The following is a 25,694-nucleotide window of genomic DNA, read 5'->3' as shown; positions in this document are numbered from 1 at the left end:
GGCTCCATGACACCCTTTAGGATGTTGATAAACATCTTGCTCCCAGAGGAACCTTTAGAGAAAGTAAGAAACCATGTCGGCTCCAAGGATATGTTGTAGCCATGAGCAACATTATTCAAGTTGAACCATGCACTTTTGAAGAAGTTGTGAAGGCTCAGGTGTGGAAAGATGCAATACTTGAAAAATATGAGTCCATCATTCATAATGATGTATGGGAAGTGGTTCCAAGACCCCAAGGTAAATTTGTTGTCTTCTAAATGGTTGTATAAAATTAAACATGGTGTCGATGGAAATATTGAAAAATATAAAGATAGATTTGTGGCCAAAGGGTTCTCTCAAAAAGAGGGAATAGACTATGATGAAATCTTTGCACTTTTTGCCCATTATACAACCATCCGATCTATTGTGGTTCTAGCTACTAGGCAAAAATGGTCCCTTCACCAAATGGATGTGAAGACTGCTTTTTTGCATGGCTTCTTCAAGGAAGAGGTATTTGGGGAGCAAACACAAGGCTTTGAAATACATAACCGAAAAACTCATATGTGTAAACTGAAGAAATCCCTCTATGGTTTGAAGCAAGCTCCAAGGAATTGTTAAGCATGCATTGATAGCTTCTTTATGAACCATGGTTTTACTAGAAGCAATGTTGATCGAAGTCTCTGCTTCAAAACGATCCAAGGTATGCCTTTGATTTTGGTACATTTATGACTTATTCTTGAGAGGTGGAGAACCCCTTACGCTCCACTATAAGAGGGAGTTATCTTCTAAGTTATAAATGAATGATCTTCATTTGATGCACCACTTTCTGGATCTTGAAGTATGGCAAAAACCTGTTAAGATTTTCCTTTCTCAAGGAAAATATGTTGTCAAGATGCTAGAAAGATTTGGTATGACATAATGTAAATCCATGAATACTCTAATGGAGATGAACTTCAAGAAGTTGTGTGGTGAAGTTGCATGCCCAATGGGGCACTGATGTTCTTAGTGAACACTAGACTAGACATATGTTTTGCAGTCAATACTCTGAGCCAATATATGATTAAACCATCTCATGCACATTGGATTGTTGCAAAGCATGTGTTGCGATACCTACATGGGACCATGAATCTTGGATTGAAATATATTGTTGGAGATGTAAGACTACCTGGTTACTCTGATGTTGATTAGGCTGGTAACTCTGCTGATAAAGAAAGCACATCTGGATGTTGCTTTAGCTTGGGATCTACCATGATATCTTGCCTAAGTTGCACAAAACGGGGAAACAGGTACGAGTTTCCGAAACGAGCACGGGTACAAAACGCAACCTCCCCAAATTTTGGAAACGAGGAAACGCGAATATATATATATATATATATATATATATATATATATATATATTAGAATTTAGGACATTTAAGAAATGTTATGTGCAATCATAAAGCATACATGATACATTAAAATTTATTACATTTAAACATTATGATTAAATTTAGAAGCCACTTTAGTCGCCCAATAAAACAATAGAAAACAAAATAATAATAATAAAAACATAAGAAAAAGTCAATTTGCATGAGGAAACTCCATCGTATGGCCCAAAAACTCGTTTTCGGTCGTACTGGCCACATTTCCTCCTCGAGAAACGGGCCAATACGGCTGGGAACACATTTTCGGGTCGTACGGTAAGGGTTTCCCCATTTCTGTTTCGTTTCCGTACGAAAACGGACCCTAGACCCACGTTTCTTGCAACTTAGTATCTAGGATGAGCAGAAAACAGAAGTTTGTAGCCCTTAGCACGGCTGAAGCCGAGTACATTGTTGCTAGCATGGCTAGCTGTGAGGCGAAATGGTTCAGGAAGCTCTTTGGAGAGTTGTTTGAGCATGTGCTAGATATGACAGTAATTTACTGCGACAATAAGAGTGGATTTCGACTCACAGAAAATCTTGTGTTCCATGACAAGTCCAAGCATATTTAGATCAAATATCACTATATCAGGGATATGGTGCAGAGAGGAGCAGTCAGACTCCATCATATCTTGACTGGTGACTAGATCATCAACATTCTTACCAATCCTTTGCCGAAAGGAAAGTTCTTGGTTTTCAAAGAGCACCTTGGACTAACGGATGTGACCCTTCTTAAAGAGGGTGGTCATGGATGATAAGCCTTGGATGTGCGAGATCCTTGTCATTTGTTGATAAGTGGATCCCCCTAAGCAGTGATGAGCCTTGGATGTGTGAGATCCCTGTCATGTGTTGACAAGTGGATCCCCCCAAGCAGCGATGAGTTTTGGATGTGCGAGATCCTCGTCATGTGATGACAAGAAGATCCCCCCCAAGCAGTGATAAGCCTTGGATGTGTGACATCATTGTCATGTGTTGACAAGTGGATCCCCCCAAGCAGAGATATGACTTGGTTGTGTGAGATCCTTGACAAGTGGGTTATCCCCCCAAGGAGAGATGAGACTTGGTTGTGTGAGATCCTTGTCAAATGGGTTATTCCCCCAAGCAAAGTTGAGACTTGCTTGTGCAAGATCCTTGTCATATGTTGGCAAGTGTCAATCCCCTCAAGTGAATATAGGGTGAAATATTAATCTCCCCTATTGTCTGTGGATATAGGGTGGTAGCTAGAGCTCCCCTATGATGATTTTTCTTCATTAGAGTGACATGCCATTGTTCCAGATGATACAGAGCAGAGATGAACAAAGATGAGGAGAGAAAACAGAGATCTTATGTTGCAGAAAGAAATTCCTCCCTAGCTGAGCGGGAGTGTTGAAAATTTGGTAGCTCATAGATGAAATTCTAAAATTAGAAAATCTAAAATAGAAAGTCTAAAAATAGAATTTCTAAAAATAGAAAGTCTAAAAATAGGATTTCTAAAAATAAAAAGCCTAAAATAGTTTCTCTAAAAATAGAAAGACTAAAAATAGAATTTCTAAAAATAGAAAGCCTCAATTATGACTTTCCAAAATTAGTGAATCACCTTGCATCAATTGGTAACCAAGAATTGTTGATGGAAAATCCCTTCTAATTATCAATCAATCCTAATATTTCAATTTCAACTTAATCATCAATATTATCATTAATATTATTATTATTATTCTTATGATACTATTATATTATTATTAAAAAGAAATTCAAGTCACTCAATCATGGCTCTCAATAATGTTCTCTCACTCTCATTATTCGCATGGCATATTCCTCTTACACTCTCTTATGCTCTCGTTAAAGCATGTCATGAAAGATTCCTCTTATGCACTCTTTAATGCATATGTTACACTCTCCTTCTTAAAAGCATAAGCTGCAAAGGCATGCGTACCTCCTTAATGGCATGAGTTACATTTCCTAAATGGGCATGTGTTACACTCCTCTTGGCATGCGAGTTACTCCTCCTTTATGGCATGGATTTGATGCTCCTCCTATATATTGTAGGTTTTAACCCTGTACAGAAATTACCTGCAAACGAATTCTCAAAAACAGAAATTATACAATGGTGAGAAACACAAAACAAATACATTGCGATTTTCCCCTAGATCCCAAAACAAGGACTACTAGATTGATTTTTTCATTATGTTTCTTTCAATGTTACAATACATATATATACATGCTAAAGCATTCATAAACCCCAATCCATTAACCTTGGATTAGAACATAATCGTAGTTCCCTTAACCAGATCTACAAAATACCATGGTCAGAAACCAGCATGCCCAAAAACATGTGCAAAACCCATGCACAAAACCATTGACAGGTCCGCCCACCTAATATAGGGTACAGGGGGGCTACCACCCACCTATGAGCCCCTTGTTGTGTGTGGGGCTAGTAGTGGAAAGAATATAACACACACCCAACATTCTCCCACTTATTTTTCTTTCACACAGGGGATCACAAGAGAACTTAGTCATTGGTCCAGCCTTGCAACACCCATTGTTTCTCTATACCAAGAAAACTTCTCAGTGCTCACAAATTTCGTCAATGCATCTACAGCATTCTTCAAAGTGTCCACCTTTACCAGCAACACCTTTTTTTCCTCAACCATACCCCTCACAAAGTGATACTAAACATCAATGTGCTTTGTCTTTGAATGATAAACAGGGTTCTTTATCAAGAAAATTGCACTTTGGTTGTCACACTCTATCCTTATAGCTCGTTGTACTAACCCAATACTTGAACACAATCTCTGCAACTAAACTGTTTCCTTACTTGCATGAGTGGTTGCCATGTACTCTGCCTCTGTAGTTGAAAGTTCCACTACAGACTGTCTCTTTCTCATCCAACTTACTGCACCTCCAAATAGGTTAAATACATACCCACTTGTAGATCTTCTCTGATCCAGATCTCCAGTCTCGTCTGAATCAACAAAGCCACAAAAGTCCAAAACTCTGTCCAATCCTGGTCTTCGTTGGTAGCACAGACCATAATTACTAGTGCCACACAAATACCTGAAAATTCGCTTCACTACTATCCAATGCTCCTTCCTTAGCTTTGACGTAAACTTGCTCAATACTCCCCCTGCATGTGCAATGTCTAGTCTAGTACAGACCATTGCATACATCAGGCTATCGACTGCACTCACGTATGGAAAACAGGACGTCATCTTCCTCTTCTTGTGTCTTGGGAAACTGTTCAGCAGATAACTTCACACCTATAGGAATTGGAACCTTCTCTGGTTTACTATCCTACATATTAAACCTTTGTAGTATTGTCTCGACATACTTCCTCTAGTTTAACCAGAGCTTCCTCTTTACCTAATCTCGTTTAATTTCCATGCCCAAAATATAGTTTGCAGCACTGAGATTGGGTCTTCAAATCCTAGGTAATTTCTTTGTCATTTCCAATCAGCAACATATCATCCACATATATGTTACATGTGGCTAGTCGTGGAAAGAATATAACACACACCCAACATATATGTGTGCCTCTTTTTCCCTTCACTAATTATGCATTATGAAAGAAAATTTTGAACTTGAGAAAGAGTTGGAGAGAGTTGAAGAAGATTGTGAGAGAGAGACTTGAAGAGTAAGAGAAGAACTTGGTGTGACAAGCTTGATTCAGTGCTTCAATGTTGATTCAGTTGAAGGGAAGGTTGATTCAGTGTGTGCATCTATTGTTGCTACGAGTGATCTTCATAATACAACTTGTTCAGATTAGGTTGAACTTACTCATTCTCTCCATCTCTCATTGTATTTTGTATCCCTATTGAACAATTGATTTCTAATAGAAGAAGAATCTGGTAGCGTTTTCCACTTGTGGGTTTTACACTGGTCATTGGACCTAAATTCTGTCTCATTTTGTTCTTGGTTGTCATATATTAGGCATTTGATTTATGTTCTATCTACAATTGTTTATCTCATATTGCAACATAAAAAAGTTTTGTAATAGGTGATTGTTACAACATAGAACATCTTCAACAAATGTGATATGTGTTTGTTCCCATTTCTTCAGTTTTGACTACTACATCTGAATATTTTGATGCTACTTTTGCGATAAGTTCTTCAAATTTGTTCTTCAATGATTTTTTATCATCTTTAAGTTTCTTAATTTGGGTAAGCAAATTTTGATTATCATTTTTGAGACGTAAGAGTTTTTCAGTTCCAGATTCATGAACCCCATTTTCAGTGTATTGATGTTCAAGCTTTTCATCCCTTAAACCTCTAATTGGATCTAATAACCTTTGATTAAGGACTTTTAAATGCAAATTTTCTTGTTCCTTCTTCGATAGATTCTTGTTGAATTTATTCTCAAGACATTCGTTTTCTTATTCTAATTTTTGCTTTGTCGCCTTGGACTTCTTGACTTTCTCAAGTAATTTTTGCCTATTGTTCTTTAGACGCAAAATTTCCTCGTCTTTTTGTTTTGACTCATTGTAAAACATATCTTTGAGATCTTTGTTTCTTTTCTGATACTTTGTTTTTATGTTGAAGTTTTGTGAGTTTGTATTCTAATACTTTTATTGCATTTATGCATTGCCTTGACATTCTTTCATAATAAATATTTGTCCACCTGTTGACCACGTTTTTTATTTTTATATATGGACGGAAACATAAATTCCATTTTACAACATGGACAATCATTCCAAAATTTTGACTTATTATGGATCTCATCTTTCATTTAAAATCCCCTTTATAATTTGATTGGAACTTCTGAACTGAATTTTGGGATTATTTTTTTATTTGTCCCTATTCTTCTTTCTTTATTTTTTTCTTTCTTTTTAAATTAATAAAAAGATTACCTTTTTTTCATTTATATGTGTGTTGTGTATTATTTTTCTTATATAAAACCCAAATAATAATAAAAAAATAATGAATTAAAATTAATTGGATATCTTCGTGTACGACAGATTTTGAGAGTGCGTACAAAAGAGATTGTACAATTCGGGCATGCAATTGTACAATTCAACACGTGATTTGTACAATTTACATTTGCAACTTACGATTTGGGCACCCAAGTGGTGGATTTTTTTATAGGACCATTGGAATGACTGAACGTTTGATGATAGAGAGATAAGGTAGCGGCAACTGCCAGCTTGAACGACGACGAAACAATGACTGGAAAGTCCGACTGCGACTCGGTTAGTGGTGGTCGGGGTGTCGATGGCTGCGTATAGATGCAGATTGCAGTTGTGGTTTGTTTTGTTTGCTTGAAAACTTAGATGAATGAAGAGGTCGGGTGGCTGCTCTAGTTTGTTTTAATCTTTTTTTTTCCAATTTTTTTAAATATAAACATTTTTTATTATATATTTATATTTATATATTTTCCCTTCTCTTTTTTTTAAAGATATTCTTAATTATTTTCTTTTATGTTCTTTTATGTATTTATTTTTATTTTTTCTATGATATATATATCTTTTCTTTTCATTTCCTTTCTTTTTCTCTTCTCTTCTCTTCTTCTTTCTTTTTCTTTAATTAAATGGCCAAAGAATCTTTGAGCAGCAATTGAGTGGCTAGAGGATCAAACAGCTCTAATACCAATGTAATGAACAAAGTTCATGCTATGTAATGAACAATGTTTGTTCTCAACGGAATATTCAAAATATCTTAAACATGTAGATATCTGTTATAGGACAGTGATATATTTATATAAAAATATTGAATGTACAAGAGATATGATGATGAGATGTTCAGTTACAAATGTGGGCTCGCTTATATACCTAGGTAGACCTGCCTCTTAAAGAACGGTCATGTCTTTTAAGATATGCATCTTCAATAACTAATTATTATTGAATTAATCATCATTATGATTATTATTAGTTATTTTATTTTTATATATTTTATTCATAACAGGTTGTCTAACTCATTTTTAATTGTTTGGAGAATAAAGAGAAACTTTTCTGCTATTCATTTTGGATACATTTCTTTCCATATGCAAATATTCCATAGTTTCTAAGGGAGATCGAATAGCTATTGGCCTTGAAGCAATAACAGGTTGGAAAATGGTGAAGCCACCAAAGGGTAAGATTATCCTTTTTACCTTTTGGCACCTTTGAATTCTCTTTAACCGTTTTTAGGAGTTGTTAGTGTTCTTGATCTCAGGTTGATGCTTTACTCTCATTTCTAAATGGGAGAGAATGTCTTCATATCAGCAAGGAAGCCTCCACAAGGGAAAGGAGGATTCCAGGGCCATATGGAAGGCCAATTTTAACCCTTTTTCTCCAACCAAATTTAGTTTTCCACTTTAATTAAACTTATTCTAAGAAAGTTGAGATTTAAGAGTCAAATTTTCTGTATTGACTTGCTCACCCTAAGTTATGGTTGCCATTAATTTTTTTATCTAACATGGGAAAAATAAATCGATCTCAGTCTAAGCTCAGAAATTAAGAAAGGTCAATTCAATTTAGGTTGCCATTTGTCCCTTTTATGGTTCAATCTTCTCTCCTTTTTTTAGACACTCAAATGAATATCATAACTAACTCACATAAACTGAATTGGAAAATCTGATAAAATTATGGTGGATGCATAATTAGATTTCGAAACTGATATCTTGTATCAGTATTTATCTAACCTCACAAAGCTCTTCAAATCTTTTACTAAACTAGTGGTTTATATGGTGATACAAAATTAGTTTGAATTTACCACAATTCTCCAATGGTGTTATTAATCTCCTTAGTATAAGAAAAGTTCACGGCATTTTTTATTTTCCGAACATAAGTCATGATGATGAATGCTATATGGAGTCTGGACTGATCTTGATATATGTCACGCACAACTAAACTTTATTTCCTCAAATTGAATTAACTTATCTGTGAATCATGGTATCTAAGATATGAACTCGTGGTTCACATATGCATTGGTATCAAGTGTAAAGAACTGTTAATTTTAGGTATGTTCTATGCTTAGAGCAATTTATTTCAATTTTCATAGTTAGCTCCATATCTTTTCCAAATTAGCAATCACATCAGCATTAAAGTAAACTGCAGATAGAACATAAACATAAATCGCAGAAGACAAGCCAAGACAAGACGACACAAGATGTGGCGCTAGCCAGGGACAAACCCCAATGTGGGCAAAACCCTTGATCAATTCTTCTTATATGTGCTTCAACAAATCAAGCAATCAAATTCAGCCTCTTTGAAGATAAATTCGACCCCAGCATTGGCACTCTATCTCCAACAAATTGATATCACTTCAGCACTTGAAAAATTGTTGCAAATCTCCTACAAACTAAACAAAAATGACAACTAAGGTAACAATTCATGTTCATCAAAATTGGTTGAATACTAGCTAGGGTGGCAAGTGATGTCCACCGAAACAAGTTTGAGAGTCTTGCTTGAAACCCTCGAGAGAAACTCGTTTGAGCTCCCAATCAATCAACCAGAAATAATCATAAACCAGAATGAATGAGAAATGGCCTTCTCTCCCCTTTTATAAGATTTTTCCAAATCTTCTCCAATCTTCTAGAAATATCCTTTTATTATTTTATTAATAAGCCACTTAGTGCATTTTCCTCCTATTTTCCAAGTGACTCTTACCCCCTTTCATTTACTCCTTAGATAAAAACAATTTTTCTCCTTTTATTTAACAAGTGACATTTTATTACTAATTAAAGTCACTTTTATCCCCAAAAAATGCTTAAACTACTACCATGATCACACAGGCCTCCCAAAGCCCCTTTTCATCCTTGTCTTGTAGACCTTTTCGTCCTGATTCCAACGAGCTATTACACTAAGGTGTTTCTCCAAGTAATCAGCCCGAAACACCACCTTAAGCATAATTAATTAAAATATGCCAATTAATAACTTTGTTTTACAAAAATCATTGGAATGCAGCGTAACCAAGATCAAATTGTGCGGAACTAATCTTGATGATGAAAATGGCAAGTGATCCCAATTAGACCCATAAAACTCCTCAAATCCCTTTGGGCCCACCAATAATGTAATCCTCCTCCTATGACCAGGGTAACATAATTTCTAGAAATCCCTCCTAATCACACCACAAGAAAATCCAAAAATTGGGGATATTACAGGCATGACTGCATAACATAATATTGTTATTTGTTGGAGAAAATAATGGATCTAGAACCCACTTATTATTATTTTATTGTAAGAGAAATAGATCTCAACTCTATATAAAGAGTAGATCTCTCATTTGTTGTTGATGGTTGGAGTGGTAGGGAGATCCCCTTTGAGCTTAGTTGAAGATCTATTAGACGAGACGAAATTAAAGAGATTGTAGGTCTGAGGTTCAGCATCTTCTTTTGCATTTTCATGGATGTATTTAATTGTTGGAATTAATCTTGCAAATCTACAGCAATAATGTCATTTCTATGAAAGGTTATTGCTATTTTTATTGTTCAAATGTTCCATATTTTTGTTTTTTATTTGTGATAGTTAAGTTGGTTCACCTTTGCAATGGCCCCTTCTTTAATTTGGACATATTAAAGTGTTCATGTTGTTCATTAAGGCATCTTTGTACAATGTTGCCAGTGAGACACCCTCACCCCTGAATCGGCTCCCAAAGCGCGCCTCTAAGAGGGAGCGCATTGAGAGAGAGTGCGGAAACAAATTTCGGGAGCACGCTCCCTAAAAAAAATTTGTGCTCACTAACAATTCGGGAGAGATAGAGGTAACTATTGAAGATTGGAAACAAGAATTTTTTAGTGGGGCAACCTAATATTCAAGGCTATGGCCCTAGCATTGATATGCAATTCATGGTAATGTTTAATTCCTAAAGTAAAAAAGACATTCTCCTTTATTTTTCATTTCCACCTTTTAACCATGAAATGACTCAGGATGTCTGAGAGTGGTCCCGACCTCATTGGATTTCATATGGAGAAAGTAGAATTTTAGATCTCACTCAAAATCCAACAAACTTATCAGTTTTTCAGGATTTCAGAATTGGGGGGATTACAATGTTTCCATTGGATTTTGTCATGTACTAGGTTATGTGTTAAAATTGGCAGCTAGGGCCAAACTCCATGTGGGCTATCTTATTTATGGCAGCTGACATTTTTCTTGGATTCTTCTCTCCGAGAGGTGTAGGATTGATCTAAAGATCATCCGATTCTGACATGTATTTATGGAGATATGAATTTATTTGTATTATTTGACAATTTGTCAAGGTCGGCCAGCGAGCAAATAACCCCAGCTCAACCTCAATGTTGCATTATAAATAGAGAAGATCTCAAGTCATTTGTGACACACATCTCTTGTGATCTCTCTCCACTCGTTTGGGTTTGGTGGAAAGAGAGGTCTAGAGGGAGAGCCCTAGCTGCAGTCATAAAAAGCCCTAAAAGCAGTCTTCTGAGGAGGTCTAGCCGCAGTTAAAAGGAGACATCTATATGGAGTCAAGGGAAACATCCATACGTAGTCAAGAAGGAAGCCTAGCCGTTGTCCTAAAGGAGATCAAGGCGCAGTGAAGAGAGGCTCCTATCTGCTGTCGAAAGGTGACCTAGCCACAGATCAAAGGAGCCCTTAATACGCACTTAAGGAAGGCCCTAATCCACTGTCCAAAGAGGCCCTAAATCTGCAGTCTCAAAGAAGCCTTAGCCGCTGTCACAAGAAAGCCCTAGCTGCAGTCTAGAGAGCCCTAGCCGCAGTCAGAAGGAAGGCTCTAATCTGCTGTCACACGAGAGCCATAGCCACAGTCTAGAGAGACCTAGCCACAGCAAATAAAGACCTTTAATCCGCAGCAAGGAGGAGCCTAAACAGCGCGGGAATTGATAGCATTTGATAAGGTTGATCTAGTTCATGAACCAAGGTCTGGTGTAGCCTCAAAGAGAAGGTCAAAACAAGTCTGTTTAGGATGATCTCTTTGGATAAGACTGGAAGCCATGTTGCTGTTCAAGGGTCAAGATTGTAGGGCTGTCAGCGTTGCTAATTGGAGGTTGTTGGGTGCTATGTGTAGGCCTAACTTTCTGCGGGGCTAGGCCGCAGGCCATAGCCAGCAGCAAAGATTGTTCTAAGGGTTGCACAAGTCAGACTTGAAAGCGTGCAGTGGTGGATGGAGCACCGCAGCCTTTGAAGGCCTGTATTGTTGATTGTGTGAAGGATGAGGACTGAAAGTTGATGCCCTAACTCATGAAGCAGTGACAGCTAGTGCAGCAAGAAGACATCAGAGTTCTGGGAGATGTTATGGGTCAAGGTTTGAAGATGATTGGCTCAGTTTCCTGAACATCTTGTTGATACCATATGAATGATCTTCAGAGGAAGATTCTGTCCTGTTTGACCAGCATTGTCTTCTTTGGTCAAGATTTTTCTACTGCTGTCATAAATATCAGTTTTGTATATTTGTACTATCTCTCTCTCTGCTGAACTAATAAAGAATATAAGAACAATTGATCAAGGGTTTCCCCACATTGGGGTTTGTCCCTGGCTGGTGCCACATCTTGTGTCCTCTTTTCTTGGCTTGTCTTCTACTGTTTATGTTTATGTTCTATCTACATTTTACTATCATTCTAATGTGATTGCTAATCTGGATATTGATACTAGGCTTATAAGAAAAATTGAAATAAATTGCTCTTAAGCATATAGAACATACCTAAAATAATAAAATTAACATTATGGAACTCCTATTTTAATCAAGAGCACCAAGCCCTCTATGTACCTTGATGCTGGTGACATTGGTTGTCGAACTCCTCTATCATGAGCCTACTAAAAATGTACCCATTACTCAAACAAAATCTTGACTTGACATGCTACATTTTTTCTATCTTATGTTAATGCTTAGAGGGTGATATTAACGACAAAGATCCCAAGATAGGCAATGATTTTAATGATATGTAGGTATTTGTTGTAGCATGACTTTTTTGGATGCTAGAGGACATTTAGAGCTTATTTGTTGATGTATTTTCAATTCAGAGATGGATTGAACTCAATGTTATTTTGGTTATGTGCACCCTTACATGCTATATAAATGAGAACTTGTAATTTGTGGACCAGTGGTTGATGAAGATTATAACTACTAGAGGAATGATGTTATATGGTTTAATCCACGTTTTTATGTTCTTTATCACTAATTTGTCATTCCACATGCTTTTGTTGACATATATGCATCAAAATATATAAAAATATATATTTATAAAGCTCCTGACCCATAAGCTTTTGAAAATGTCGCTCCCCATTCCCGCTTCCACTCCTGCTCCCATGTAACCTAGTCTTTGTAACAACCTAACCATGCCTTTCTGATCTTCGAACCCTCTTGCTTATTAACCTTGACTCCATTTGCCGATTCGATTGGGATTGGTCTTGGTCCACCGCCCCATTTATTTCTAAGTGCATCCTACACTTAGAGATATCTTCCTTGTGCCAAAGGAGAAGCAGCCTAAATTAAGAAGAAGCACTGTTGTGGCTAAAGCATGCAGCCTTCCTCAATTCCCCTAGGGTTGCACTCATGTTTCAAGGCTTTATCACTATAAGTGCAGGTTTTTAAAGGTAACACACTGAAGAAGTGAATTCAATGAGCTTTCAAACATAACATGATATATAGTATACTCTGTACTCAGACAAGATATGTCAATGTGTAACTTTAGCCAGCAAAAGAGACTTGGGAGTTAGATCTAAAAATATATGCACAGACACAGTGCATTCAATGAACTTAAAGCATAACATGATATATATTATACTCCAATCTAAGACAAGATATGTCAAGTCATACACTGAAGGTAGATGAAGGATTAGTTGAAAATACCTTTTCTTTTGCCCAAGTAAATGCAAAATTGTAGATCTCACGGAACTTCTCTGCATAAAGAACCAAGAAAATTTACAAAAGGTCCCAAACAATTACAATTTAAAAATAGTTTGGAATTCTCAATATTAACAAGGTGGTACATACCTATCATATCCAAGACCAAGAAAACATCAAAATGAAAAATAAAAAACTGATCGACCAACGGAAGATTTGGCAGGAGGGGCTCAGCAGCCACCCATCTTATAATAATTATTTTCTTCTCTTTTCTTTTCTATGTTTTCTTTCTTTTTTTGGGTGGGGGGCATTAGCCTTGGTTTTTCCAAAGTAGTTTGTACTGTAACTGCCACTTACCGATACTAACATTTCCTCAAATAAAGAATAACAATAGAGCATCCAATTTGGGACACGCAAAAATAGTAAAATGTCAGGATACAATGATACATACGCTCGTCCTTCAGTTCAGAACGTAGATATAGAATCCTTTCCTTGAACTTTTCAATTGAATCTACCCTGCCACACTCATAATTTACATTTATTTGCTTTAAGCAACGACAATATCCACATACAAACAATGTAGATGGTGAATGTTAAAAATAACAAGGGGATCACGTTGACATTTCTCACCCCAATGTTTGTAAACCCAGGAAAAACTCCTGCCTTGAAAATTCACACATTGTTGCTGCTTTCATATGCCAAGATATGACCAGCTGCCATAACAAATGCATTGACAGAAAGAATCAATAAAATATTTAAAAGGTAATGTGTAAAATCACACCATTATAAAGCGTTTTCATGACTATAGAAATATGGAACCTCAAAATATGTTGTTATGTGCCTGCATGAAAGAATCATTAAATAAATCTAAGACAGAGTGCAGTGTCTTCAACCTAAATGAACAGCATCAGTTACATGATATGGGTTTTCCAGTGTTCCCTGAAACTACATGTAGAAGTTCCTGTTTTTGAAAAGAATAAACATACATATGCTTCCCTTAGAAAAGTATGAAACTCAAAATGATCCAACGAAGATGATAGTAAGAGAAGTGTTGAAGATCAACAAGTGCTCCAAATAGCACATGCAACAAGATGGTCTCCCCATCATAGAATACACGCATGCGAAATAGAATCAACAAATAAAGGCTTCCAACAAATTTGTCAAGCACAAAGAAAAGCTGCTGCTAGGGCCAATCAGTCAAAGAGAACGATGAGAACTATACAGTTGTGCTTGAAAAATATGAAGTCCTAAAACATGAACTCAAATGCCACCATGACCAATCAACTGAACCACAATAAGTCCTAGTGTTAGGTATCAGCCCACAATTTTTTCTTTACACTTATTAACCAAAGATTTGTAACAAGAACTGCTATGATACCAATAGGAAAATTGATGTCTAAATGGAAAGAAGGAATGCCTCCAATCAGGATTAATAGGATGCCTATAATGCTGAGTTGTGGATGATGAAGAAACCGGTGTTGGTTGAATGAATGATGTAAGATCTGGTTCCTGCAAATCAGTACCAAATTCAAGTTTCGATATAGATGAATCATTAGATGGTCGAGGATCTTCTCCAAAAACAAAAGTAGTTGAGAGATCGTTATGACCTGCATCGGCTAATGCTGTCTCAAAATATCAAAGGCCAGCTTGCACTGATCTCATTTCATGCACAATAGGAGTGACAATTCATTATCCACACTTACCATGTCCATCACCAGTATAACCTGTTGATTTGTGTAGCTTGGGAGGTACTCCCACACCATAGGGTACAGGGTTTGGGAGAAGTTTGACCCACATGGGCTTTGTGGGAAGTGTATCCAAGCTGTGGGTTTTGCACACAAAGCTGTGAGTGTGAAACCAAGTGGAGTTTTCGATGGTTTGATCATTGAGAGCATGTGGGGCACCCTTGAAGGGCTAAGGGGCACCAAAGGCTTCAATGAGGTGACATTGGTTGAATGAAAAGAAATTTTGTCCTATGATTTTATGCAGTTTAAACAATTTGTTTAGCTTGGCTTTGGTGAAATGGTGTGACCCTAGGTGGCTAGTAAACCCACCTAGAACTCTATAAATAGAAGACAAGGAGAGTTCATTGAACACAACCATCCAGGTGCATCTCATCAAAGTGGATATCAATCTGATTTGGCCACAGACCTAAGGAACTGATCCAGCGTGAAGAGGAGAACAAATTCTAATTGACTCTTGTGATCTGGTTAGGCTGAGTTAGGGAGGATTGCTGGCCGAGTTCTTTGGGCAGATTCTGGGCACAAGTTTGTGGTCTATACTCTGTTTTCTGGCCAGAGGCTGGTCTGTTCTGGGGAAGGGGGCCGATAGCCCTGTACCAGCAAGTTTGGAAGGCCGTGAGGCTGGTTTTGGAGGGCTGAGAAAGAAGGTGACTGCGAGGTTTTAAGGAGATATGTGGAGGCCGAAGTTAGGTCTGACGTGGAGTGGCTACAGGAAGCCCTACAGAGAGCTGAAGCCTCAGGAAATTCTGTGTGCAGAAGCAGTGTGTTTCAGGAAAGTTGTGGACATCTTCAAGAGGTAAGGTGATTGGTATTCCTGTGATGATTTGCAAGGCATGGAAGGTTGTTTTATTGTGTTTTGGACAGAAGTTGTGGAGCCCTAGTTCTCTGTAATTTGAGGAGCAAATTACAAGTGTGAGGGCTGTGTATTTGTGCCCTAGATCAGTCAAAGTGTATACTGTGTGTGGCAGTTTGGATGACCCAAGGAGAGTGACAAGGGGGTTGATTTGTCAATGTGTGTGGGCAGTCCTGTGGAGCACTAAGTTCAGACTTTTACAGTGAGGTAAAGGACTGTTAATGGGCTGGTTATTGCGCCCTAGTTCAGTGGATTGCAGGTGGAAAACCAGTGATATGAAGGCAGATTTGTGCAGCCCTAGTTCAGTGGGTTGCAGAGGACAACCCCAGTGATAAGAGGGCAGCCTGAAGACCTCATGTACAGTGTTTCCTTGGAGCAGCGAAGGAACTGCTAGGAGGCAGATTCGTGTGCCCTACTTCAGTGAATTCAAGGAGGCATTTCATTGGTAAGAGGGCAGTTTGACAAAGACCCTAAGTGCAGTGATCATGGAGCAGCCTTGTCACTGCTAGTGGGCAGATCAGTAAGCCTATGTTCAGTCATCTCGGAGCAGCGAAGAGGGGTTGATAGTGGCAGATTATTGAGGTGGAGACACAAACCTTCTAAAATGGCAGAAGTTGCAGTGATCAGTAGATGCGGAGGCAAGGTACCTGCAAAATGTGTTCAAGGTACATGGGCTAAAAGGGTTGTGGAGCACTACATCAGCAAGTAGGTCAAGTGTATATTGTTCAGGGAAGGATTGGTGGTCATAGTTGTTGACACCAAGTCCTAGTTATGTCCTTGTATCAGGGTTGTATGTATGGGCTGTGATCCCTAGTACGAGAGCCCTAAGACTGTTGTATTAGAGTTTGCAATATAACAAGTAGTAGGTTAAAAGTTAAAAATTGTATGTGCACCAGTTGATTCACTGATGTATGTTATTCCGCTACGCAAAGTAGTAGTGTTGAGGCATTTCAGTTTGTTTATGATCATGATTCTAGAAACAGACCTCCTTATGAAGTGTGATGGCAAATTCAACATGGTATCAGAGCTACTTTGAAGGGCCAGTGGATCAGAGTGTGCATAGTGAAGCAACTCAGATAGAGCTAAGATTGTCTAGATCAAGAAGCAGAGGGTTTAGCACAAGACGTGGAAATGAGGTCTTGATTGGCTTGACAACAAGATAGGCTGGGAGATTTGTTGGATTGCTAAAGAACCTAGTTAACAACAGTTTGTTGTGTGGCAGCTAGATGATCATGGATTTCTGATGACTTGTCATGGATTGTTGGGACTGCTCGAGAGGTGCTTTGGCATGGACGAGTTGGCTCAATGCAGGGTTGCGGGGGAGCCCCCCCCCCCCCCCGCTCCTGCTCCCAATTCGCGCTCCGAGTGGGAGCACCTCGGGAGCACGCTCCCTAAAAAAAAACGCTCCCTGCCTTTTTAGGAGCGTTTAGCCTTTTTTGCAAAAAAAAAAAAAAAAATCAGTAATGTTCCAAATGCAATTTTTTTCAAAGAAACAAATAAGTTTTAAGTGGGGCAACTTAATGATTAAGCCTATGGCCCTAGTATTGATATGTTATTCATGGTAATGTTAAATTCTTAAAGTAACAGTGACATTCTCCTTAATCTTCATTTTCATCCTTTTACTTAAATTATTAACATTACCATGAAATGACTCAAGATGTTTGAGAGTGGTTCCAACCTCATTGGATTTCATATGGAGAAAGTAGAATTTTAGATTTCATTCAAAATCCAGCAGACTTATCAGTTTTTCAAGATTTGAGGATTGGGGGATTGCAATGTTTCCATTGAATATTGTCATGTATTAGGGTATGGAACTCGTATTTAATCAAGAGCACCAATCCCTCTATGTACCTTGATGTTAGTGACATTAGTTGTCGAACTCCTCTATCATGACCCTCCTAAAAACGTACGCATCACTCAAACAAAATCTTGACTTGACATGCTATCCTTTTTCTATCTTATGTTAATGCTTAGAGGGTGATATTAATGACAAAGATCCCTATACAGATATAGAGGTAATGACAAAGATACCTTTGGATATTAATGCTTAGAGGGTGATATTAATGACAAAGATCCCGATTTTCCAACAAGACTACAAAATTAGACATTTCTCGTGGTGGCAAGAGGCCCAAGCATAAGAAATAGATAATAGATTTACCTGTCTTTTCTAGTTTCTAGTAGTTTTTATAACTATTGACTCTTTCATATTTATTATGATTTTTTTTTAAACAATATATGACAATTTAAGTTTGAAGTTGGCAATTGTAACTCATTAGTAATGAATTATGAATATGATCCTTCATGAAAGTTGAAAGTTGTTCCATTTCATTTCATTTTATACCATTTCATTTCATGTTAGATATTATTTGTTATAATGGTTACACTTAGCTTACAAGTACAACTTTGGTGATCAATGATGATAAATGTTATATATTGAATTCTGAAAGCTTGAAACTTTAAGATTGATGAATCATGAGATTCAATATGTTGTATGTTACTATGTTATTAACTTGTGGACGTGGTTGATGAAGATTATAACTTCTAGATGATTGTTGTTATATGGTTCAATCTATGTTTTTTTTTATGTTTTGTATATCTAATTCATCATTCTACATGTTTTTGTTGACATATATGTATCAAAATATAAAAATATATATATATATATATATTATATAAAAAACGCTCCAGGATTCGCTCCCAAACTGGGAGCTTCTGAAAATATCACTCCCGCACCATTTTCACTCCTGCTCCTCGCTTTTGCTCCCGCTCCCAAGTAACACTGGCTCTGTGTAATGGACGAGATGATGGCAAGCTAGTTTCTTCATTGGGTCAGGATGTTGCAAATCTAACAAAGGAGTCATCAGCATGTGTGGTATTTGATCCAGGAGGATGAGATTGCTCGGTAAGCTAGGTTGCGGTGGTGATGTGGCCCATATTAAACCGCAGCGCGCACTGACCTTGAAGGACACAAGTTCAATAACAGTGCGAGCCAATGGAGATTGTGTAGACTAAGTGGAAGTCTAGCTTCAGAGGGAGATGCCCAATGGAAATTCAAATCTTTAGGTCCTGGCAAGATTGAGGCAAAGACAATACCAAGGATAGTATGGTCCATTCTACACGGTCTGTTGCAATGGTGGACGCCAGATGGGTTAGTGTCACCGAAAATGACAAGATACTTCCGAGTGGTGGAAGTGCCTCCCTTGCTAAGAGGGAATGTTGATTTGTGTAGATTGAGAGGTACCCCCACAACCTAGTACAGGGTTTGGGAGAAGTTTGACCCACACCGGCTTTGTGGGTAGTATACCCAAGCAGTGGATTTTGCACTCAAAGTTGAAGACGCAAAACCATGTGGACAAAGACAACCTTTACATGAAGATGGACAAAGACAATTTTCTAGTCACACAAACAAAGTACCTCAGGGAGATGCTCAAGTGATTTGGGACGGAAGAACGCGCTAATGTAAGCACACCTATGATTATAGGTTGCAAGCTGAGTAAGGACGATGAATCCCCTATAGTAGATGCAACTCTCTACAGATGAATGATTGGAGGTCTTTTATAATTGACAGCTTCATGACTAGACATCATGCAAGCAGTAGGAATGGTGGAAAAGATTCCAGTCAACCCCCAACGAATCTCACGTGCTAGTTGTAAAAGGAATACTCAGATACCTCAAAAGCACTCTTGATTTTGGACACTGGTACCCTAAGAGCACAAATCTTACCTTGACAGCGTCTATTGATGCAAATTAGGCAGGAAGCATTGATGATCAAAAGAGTACCAGTGGGAATGCATTCTTCTTAGGAGATTGTCTCACGTCTTGGCTTAGCAAGAAACAATCATCTATATCTCTCTCCACAGTTAAAGCCGAGAATCTAGCAACAACAAATTGTTGTACACAAACCCTATGGATGAAGAAAGCCTTGAAGGATGTCAATATAGAAACAAATCAGCCTATCACCATCTAATGTGACAATACCAATGCCATCAACGTCTCAAAAAATCTAGTCCCGAATTCAAAGAAAAAACATATTCCAATCAAATATCACTTTCTTCAAGAACAAGTTGCAGAGAATAACATTAAAATGGAGTATGTCAACACTAAGGAAAATTTGTAGATATCTTCACAAAACCCCTACCTCGAGAAGCATTTGAATATCTTTGTCAAAAGATGGGGATCATCTCTTTTGCATCCCATTAGACCATCACTTGGCTATTGATGTCAAAGGGGGAGAATATGACAGGGGGAGCAGCATCACGAGAAGGGGAATAGCACAATGACAAGGGGAGCAACACGATGTCAAGGGAAGCAACATATAAGGAGGTTGTTGCCATCAATAACAAAGGGGGAGATTGTTGGAAGAATAATTTGTTATTGATGTCAAAGGATGACTTGATGAAGATAAGAATGTTATAGGCTGAAAGAGCATATTAAGTCCTTTCCAATGAGTTATAGCATGCCTCCTCACTCCTCTCAAATGAGGAGAAATGAATATTTTAAGTGGAGAAATCAATTTTTGCACCCCTCTTCAAGTCGGCCTACCTTGAGATCAAGTCAGCTCCCCTATAGACATGACGGCTCAATGAGAACTCGACTTGTATAAATAAAAAACGTGTCTCCTCCATTTGATCATTGTGATATTGCCTATTTTGTGAGCAACTATGGAGATAGCCTTTACCCCACTTGGTCCCGTGGGAAAAAAGAGTGAAAGGGGTGAAGGGATCACTTTTTGGCATATTAACACTTTATACTTAGGAGATATGAATAATAAGTGGGTCTCATGTTTAAGAAAGTCACTTAAGTTGTGGACCATAAAGAAAACAAGACGCATCACTAGGAGGGGGTTGACTCACACGAGGAGATGGGAGCCACTAAGGGGTGTCGAATTGGCCCATGAGGTATATAAGGGCAGAAAAAGGTCACACCAACTCTCTTGCCCTTTGAACTTAAGAAATCGACCTCTTGTGAGTTGTTTGGCACAAGGGTTTCGAGTGCTGATTAGCACAAGAGTTTCAAGTGTAACCCTCAACCAATTTCGGAGAACTTTGCGTGTCTCCCGAGCCAGAAATTGGAGGATTCCATCTCAGGGCTTCCATTGGGCATCATCTTCATCATTTTTGAGCAACAGTGCGCAGTTCTGGGCGCAGAGGCAATGAACTTAATTGCTTATTCGATTCAGCTCAGAGGATTTTGTTGAGGGAGGACTTCAAGGGCACATCTACCATTCAGAGTTGGAGTTTTGGTGGAGTCTGCATATGAGAAACAAGGACTGTGATGGCCAAGTTTTCTTGTTCTAGCAGTGCATCAGTCTCTTGGGTAAGCATGTGCAGTCCTCTTGTGGGACGAATTGGCATTCCCAATTTGGGGTTAGAGTTTGGGGTTTGCCTTGGGGAATTATTAGTGGAATTTTGGGAAGTTCCTAGTGACGGATTGGGGGCATTTCCAACACCATCAATTCTTGCAGCAAGCTGCATAGACTGTTCAGTGTGGCCATTCGCACCAGGTGGTAGAGTGCACACTTTCAGGCACCGCGCCAAATGCTTTCTGGGTTTTTATGGATTTTTGGAGAGGATCTCGTGGGTGAATTTCAGGGTGATCTGGTAATTTTCCAGGTCAGCCATCATTATTCATTCAGCCAGCCATTAGCAGTTTATTCACTAGGCAATGTGCATCATCATCCTGGGTCGTACAACACTTGGGTCAGAGGCATCCTTCTAGGCTTTTCTCTGCTTGCTTAGCAAGCCCATGTTCCATTATTACTTCAAATTTGATGTACTTGTTTCATGATTTAATACAAATGGTTCAGTGACTCGTCAGTTTTCAATGTGTTCAATGTTTGCTTGTTGTTAATTCTGCACATTTATATCTATTATAATTCATCTTTGTTTATCTACTGTATTTTTTCAAATAGGAATATTAAAATCACCCAACTCGGCCAAGGAAGACAAGACAAGGAGCTTGAACTTGAGGTAGAGAGATAAGGTTCATATCTCATGAACCAAGAAGCAAATTAAGGGAAATTGTTTATGGTTTTTATTTCTGTTTTTTTATCAAGGTTTATTGGGACATATTACAACCTTTTTGGAGCAGAAAACTTTCCCACTATAGAGCACAGAACTCGGCCATAAGCAGACCTCTGCCCTGAACCTAGCTCTCTATATTTGGTCCTAAGTTAACTGAATTTCGGACCTAAGGTAGGACAAACCTCAGCCCTGTGGTAGGAAAGTTCAGGCCTGTGAAGAAGCTTGGCCTTGTGACAGATTTGTAGCAGACTCAGAGTTTCGGCCTTGTGACCTCAGCTTGTGAGCAAATATTTTACATCTTTGGAGCAGAATCAGTACTATGTTTAGCTGAGTTTGAAGTAAATTTTAAGATCTTTTGTGGAGCTAAGTTGAGACTACTTTTGAGCAGCTTTGTTGGAGCATTCCTAATCATTTATTGAAGTAGATTTGAAGGCCACTTGGACAGAACTTGGTAGCTTCCTTGAAGACATCATTTTGTAACAGACTTTCAAGATTCTTTAGAGCATCTTCATGAAGATCAGCTGAAGCACCCTTTCGTAGCCTTGTTGAAGCAGACTTGAAACATTCTTGGAGCAGGCTTGAGAAGACCTTGTAAACCTCGTTGAAGTGTATCTGGAACTAGTTTTGGAGACATCTTGCAGAGGTTGATTTTGAACTCTATTTGGAAAGCTTGAAGCCTTAGGAGGATTGGTGTCCTCATTTTGACCAAATTGGTGCTTGGATTTGTTGAGAGGATTAGAGTCCCCATTTTGACCAAGTTGGTGCCTGGATTTGTTCAAGCTTGGAGCCTTGAAGTATTCAGCGATTTTGATGTACAAGTTGGAGCTTGAGTTTCTGTAAAAGAGGATTGGAATCTGCACTATCTTCATCAATAAAATTAGTTTGTATTCTATTTCTTGTGTTCTAAATTAACTTGTGATAAAAATCTTAACTAGCATAAAATAACAATTGAAAGAAATATTGATTCAACTCCCCACCCCACTCTCAGTATTTCCATCACCTTTAAGGGGGTACCCACTGTTATACATCATTCACAACATGCACCCATTTCCTAAAGCTTCAAGCAGTAATACAAAGAAAAATCAAGGAAAGGAAAAAGGCAATAAAGGGAGTTAAAAAACAAAGTCCAGGGTAACTCATGCATCCATGATTGCTCCCTCCTCACATATGGAATAAGGAAGTCAAACGATGAAGACATGGCCACCTATCTTATGAAGATCTCACAAATATGAGACCAGTTGCAAGGGCTTGGGGAAACTGTTTCCAATTTTGAAATGACTATTTGTATTAAATGCTTTGCCACCTGGTTGGAGCAGTTTTGCAACTAGTATCTACTCTAACAAGGATACTACACATTTTGATGTGTTATGGGCTCAATATATCTTAGAAGAATCTAGAATAAAGGCAAAGGATGACACTGAATCAAATGAAAAGTCTCAAGCCTTTGTTGCAAGATAAAGAAAGAAGAAGAAAGGAAAGTTTGGAAAGTCCAAAGGAAAGGCAGATATGTCCAAGATCCAATGCTTTGGATGCAATGACTTGTGAAAACTTCATGTCTAGAATCCTATTGCAGCAACTGGAATTAATTCTTCTAATTGTTAATTAATTAACAATTTAGCTACCGCAAATATCGAATAAATCACACTGCAACCTTCACAAATATAATTGCGGAAAATAATAGTGCTCGAAACTAAGAAATACGCTAGCACACACACACACACAAGATTATGCACTTATTTTTGGACAAATGTCCCCGAAAAAACCCAACTTGAGAAAACTGGTGCAACAGATGAGAGTTTTTTTCATTGTTGATAATATCGTCGATATATCAATGATATTTGAAATATCGGTGATATTTTCGGCAAAGCAATATATCGCCTAGTAAATATCGCGATATTTTCAAAATATTGTGATATTTTCAAAATATCGGCTAAATATCGCCATTTTTTTAAATATTGGCTATGTTTAAAAATCTGATTAAAAAAACCTTGAATTTTTATGTTTGCCAATATTTTCCAATATTTTGCTGATATTGCTGATAAGACGTTTTCAGGACCCTCGCCAATATTTTATCAATACCGATATTTTCAACAGCGATTTTTATTATTATGTAGCAATGAGATTCTAACTACAGTCTATGGCTGCCCAACTGGCAATCCAATCAGCAAAATAAATTAGCTGAAATATCTATGTGGCAAATACCTCAACACCATGTTTGATCCCGCTCCAACAACTGACAAATTTGGCCAATCGTACAAGCTTTGTGTGAGCCTCTGTAGTGCTTGCACAAACCCCAACTCACTAAGCCCGGAACTACAAGAAAAAAATGGCGTCCTGGCTGACTCTACCTCTGGGAAAAATTCGCTTGGCCTCTTGAAGAATTTCCGAGCCAACAACAACTAAATTTCTCTCCCCTTCAACAAAATCGATCTCCCCCTGAAGCCTTTTGTGTTGTCTCTGTGTAGCTCCACTAGGAAATACATCCCTTCTGTTGTTGACTCTCCGAATTTGGTAAAGCTTTCCTTCGAACTCACTGTCCCTGCCCTTGTCTGTCTCTGCTTCCTTCTCTAGCTCGAAATCTTCCGGCTACTGTCTCTGGAAAATCAAACTCACCAAGGAAATTGATCTTTGTGTGTGTGTTCTCCATATACCCATCGATGACTTCATATAATCTTTTGTTGGGACTCCAACAGCCAAGATTAAATTTTAATCGATGGCTAAGATCATATCGAAGTCAATCCATGTGAGTTTGTAGATGATTCACACCTTATCTAAATTAATTCTAATTAATTAACCCCTTTTCCTAAGTTTAGAGTTAGGAAATAATTAAAAATAGGCTAATAATCTAATTGAGACACTTCTAGGTGGAATTTCCAAAAACGCTTTTTGGGTTATGGAGAACTCATGTGTTTTAGCCTCTACACAATGTTTCGAGACTAAAACACCTTCGATGCTACAAAAACTACATGAGTATGCACACTTTAAGAGGGATTGTCCAAACAAGATGAACAACAAAAGAAAGGAAAGAAGTGAAGCTCACATAGTTGAAGAAAAGAGAGAACCTGAGAAGAAGTTGAAACGAGAAGATCCCAAGGATCTTAACTAATGAAGGAAGCTCAATCTCTACTAGGTTCTTTATGCAATTTGTCTTTTTTTAATTAAGTAGAAAGTAGAGTAGCACACATTATTGCATTCTCTATAGGAGTCTTGGTTTTTGTAAAAGCATGGCATCATAGATAGAAGCATATGATAGTAGAGGAATTAGAGTCTACATAATCAAGTTGCTTTGAAAAGTCATCTAGCTACCAAAGAATGAGAAGATTGGATCATATTGCATATTAAAGTTCATCCAAACTTTTTCTAACATAATGTTAGAGGTAGTCATTTTGCAAAGAAGGATCATCAAGATACCATAAGAAACATCATTTAGGAAGGTTCTTGGAAGAAGCATTATGACTTGTATATATTCCATCTAGTAGGGATACAATCTACTTGAAGGATGAAGGAATAGTAATACAGATGGTAAAGTTACAGAAACTTATCTTCGACGGGTATAAGAAGCACACTCATTTAAGAAAGGATGGTTATATGGTTGGATGGAAGCAAAGTCTTCCATATGGTTACTCGATGCTTGGAAGTAGAAGTTTGGTGTACTCTAGAATATCCAAAGATCAAGACTCTACCACTAGATAGCATAGCATAAACATGATCAACATCAAGTATGGTCTCCAAAAGAAACAAAGTGAGCTGATAATGACAACTCCAAAAAAGATATTGTAACTTGCTTATCAAATTCTATCCATGAGCATCTCGATTAAAATTAACGCATGGAGAGGGATTCCTGTACAATATGAAGTTGGACCATGTGGAAGGATGTTGATTTCAAAGAAGCAAACACTTTGATGAACAGACCATCTTGATAAGGTAAATCTCATATTAATATTTTGGTATTGGTTATCTGGTTAACATATTGTTTTGCTACCTAGGA

The 25,694-nt window shown here is 37.9% G+C and overlaps 1 protein-coding gene across 3 annotated transcripts in view; it reads right to left on the bottom strand.

Annotated features, from left to right (window-relative positions):
- The window catches only part of LOC149153417 (defective in cullin neddylation protein), a 268,362-nt gene that overhangs the window by 62,226 nt on the left and 180,442 nt on the right, over window positions 1-25,694 (bottom strand). For all 3 annotated transcript variants that reach the window (XM_089439789.1, XM_089439788.1, XM_089439787.1), the window contains 3 exons: window positions 13,719-13,801; window positions 13,540-13,604; window positions 13,095-13,144 (listed from right to left, as the gene is read on the bottom strand). In XM_089439789.1, coding sequence (XP_089295915.1) covers window positions 13,095-13,144; window positions 13,540-13,604; window positions 13,719-13,801 — 198 coding nt within the window. The remainder of the gene's footprint in view (window positions 1-13,094; window positions 13,145-13,539; window positions 13,605-13,718; window positions 13,802-25,694) is intronic.

The sequence above is a fragment of the Pinus tabuliformis genome, chromosome 9 (assembly GCF_031772625.1).
Source record: "Pinus tabuliformis cultivar Carrire ecotype Pingquan chromosome 9, CPIR1, whole genome shotgun sequence".
In the NCBI taxonomy this organism is placed as follows: domain Eukaryota; kingdom Viridiplantae; phylum Streptophyta; class Pinopsida; order Pinales; family Pinaceae; genus Pinus; species Pinus tabuliformis.
Note: the sequence above shows the minus strand (reverse complement) of the source record. Positions and strands in the feature narration are given on the sequence as shown.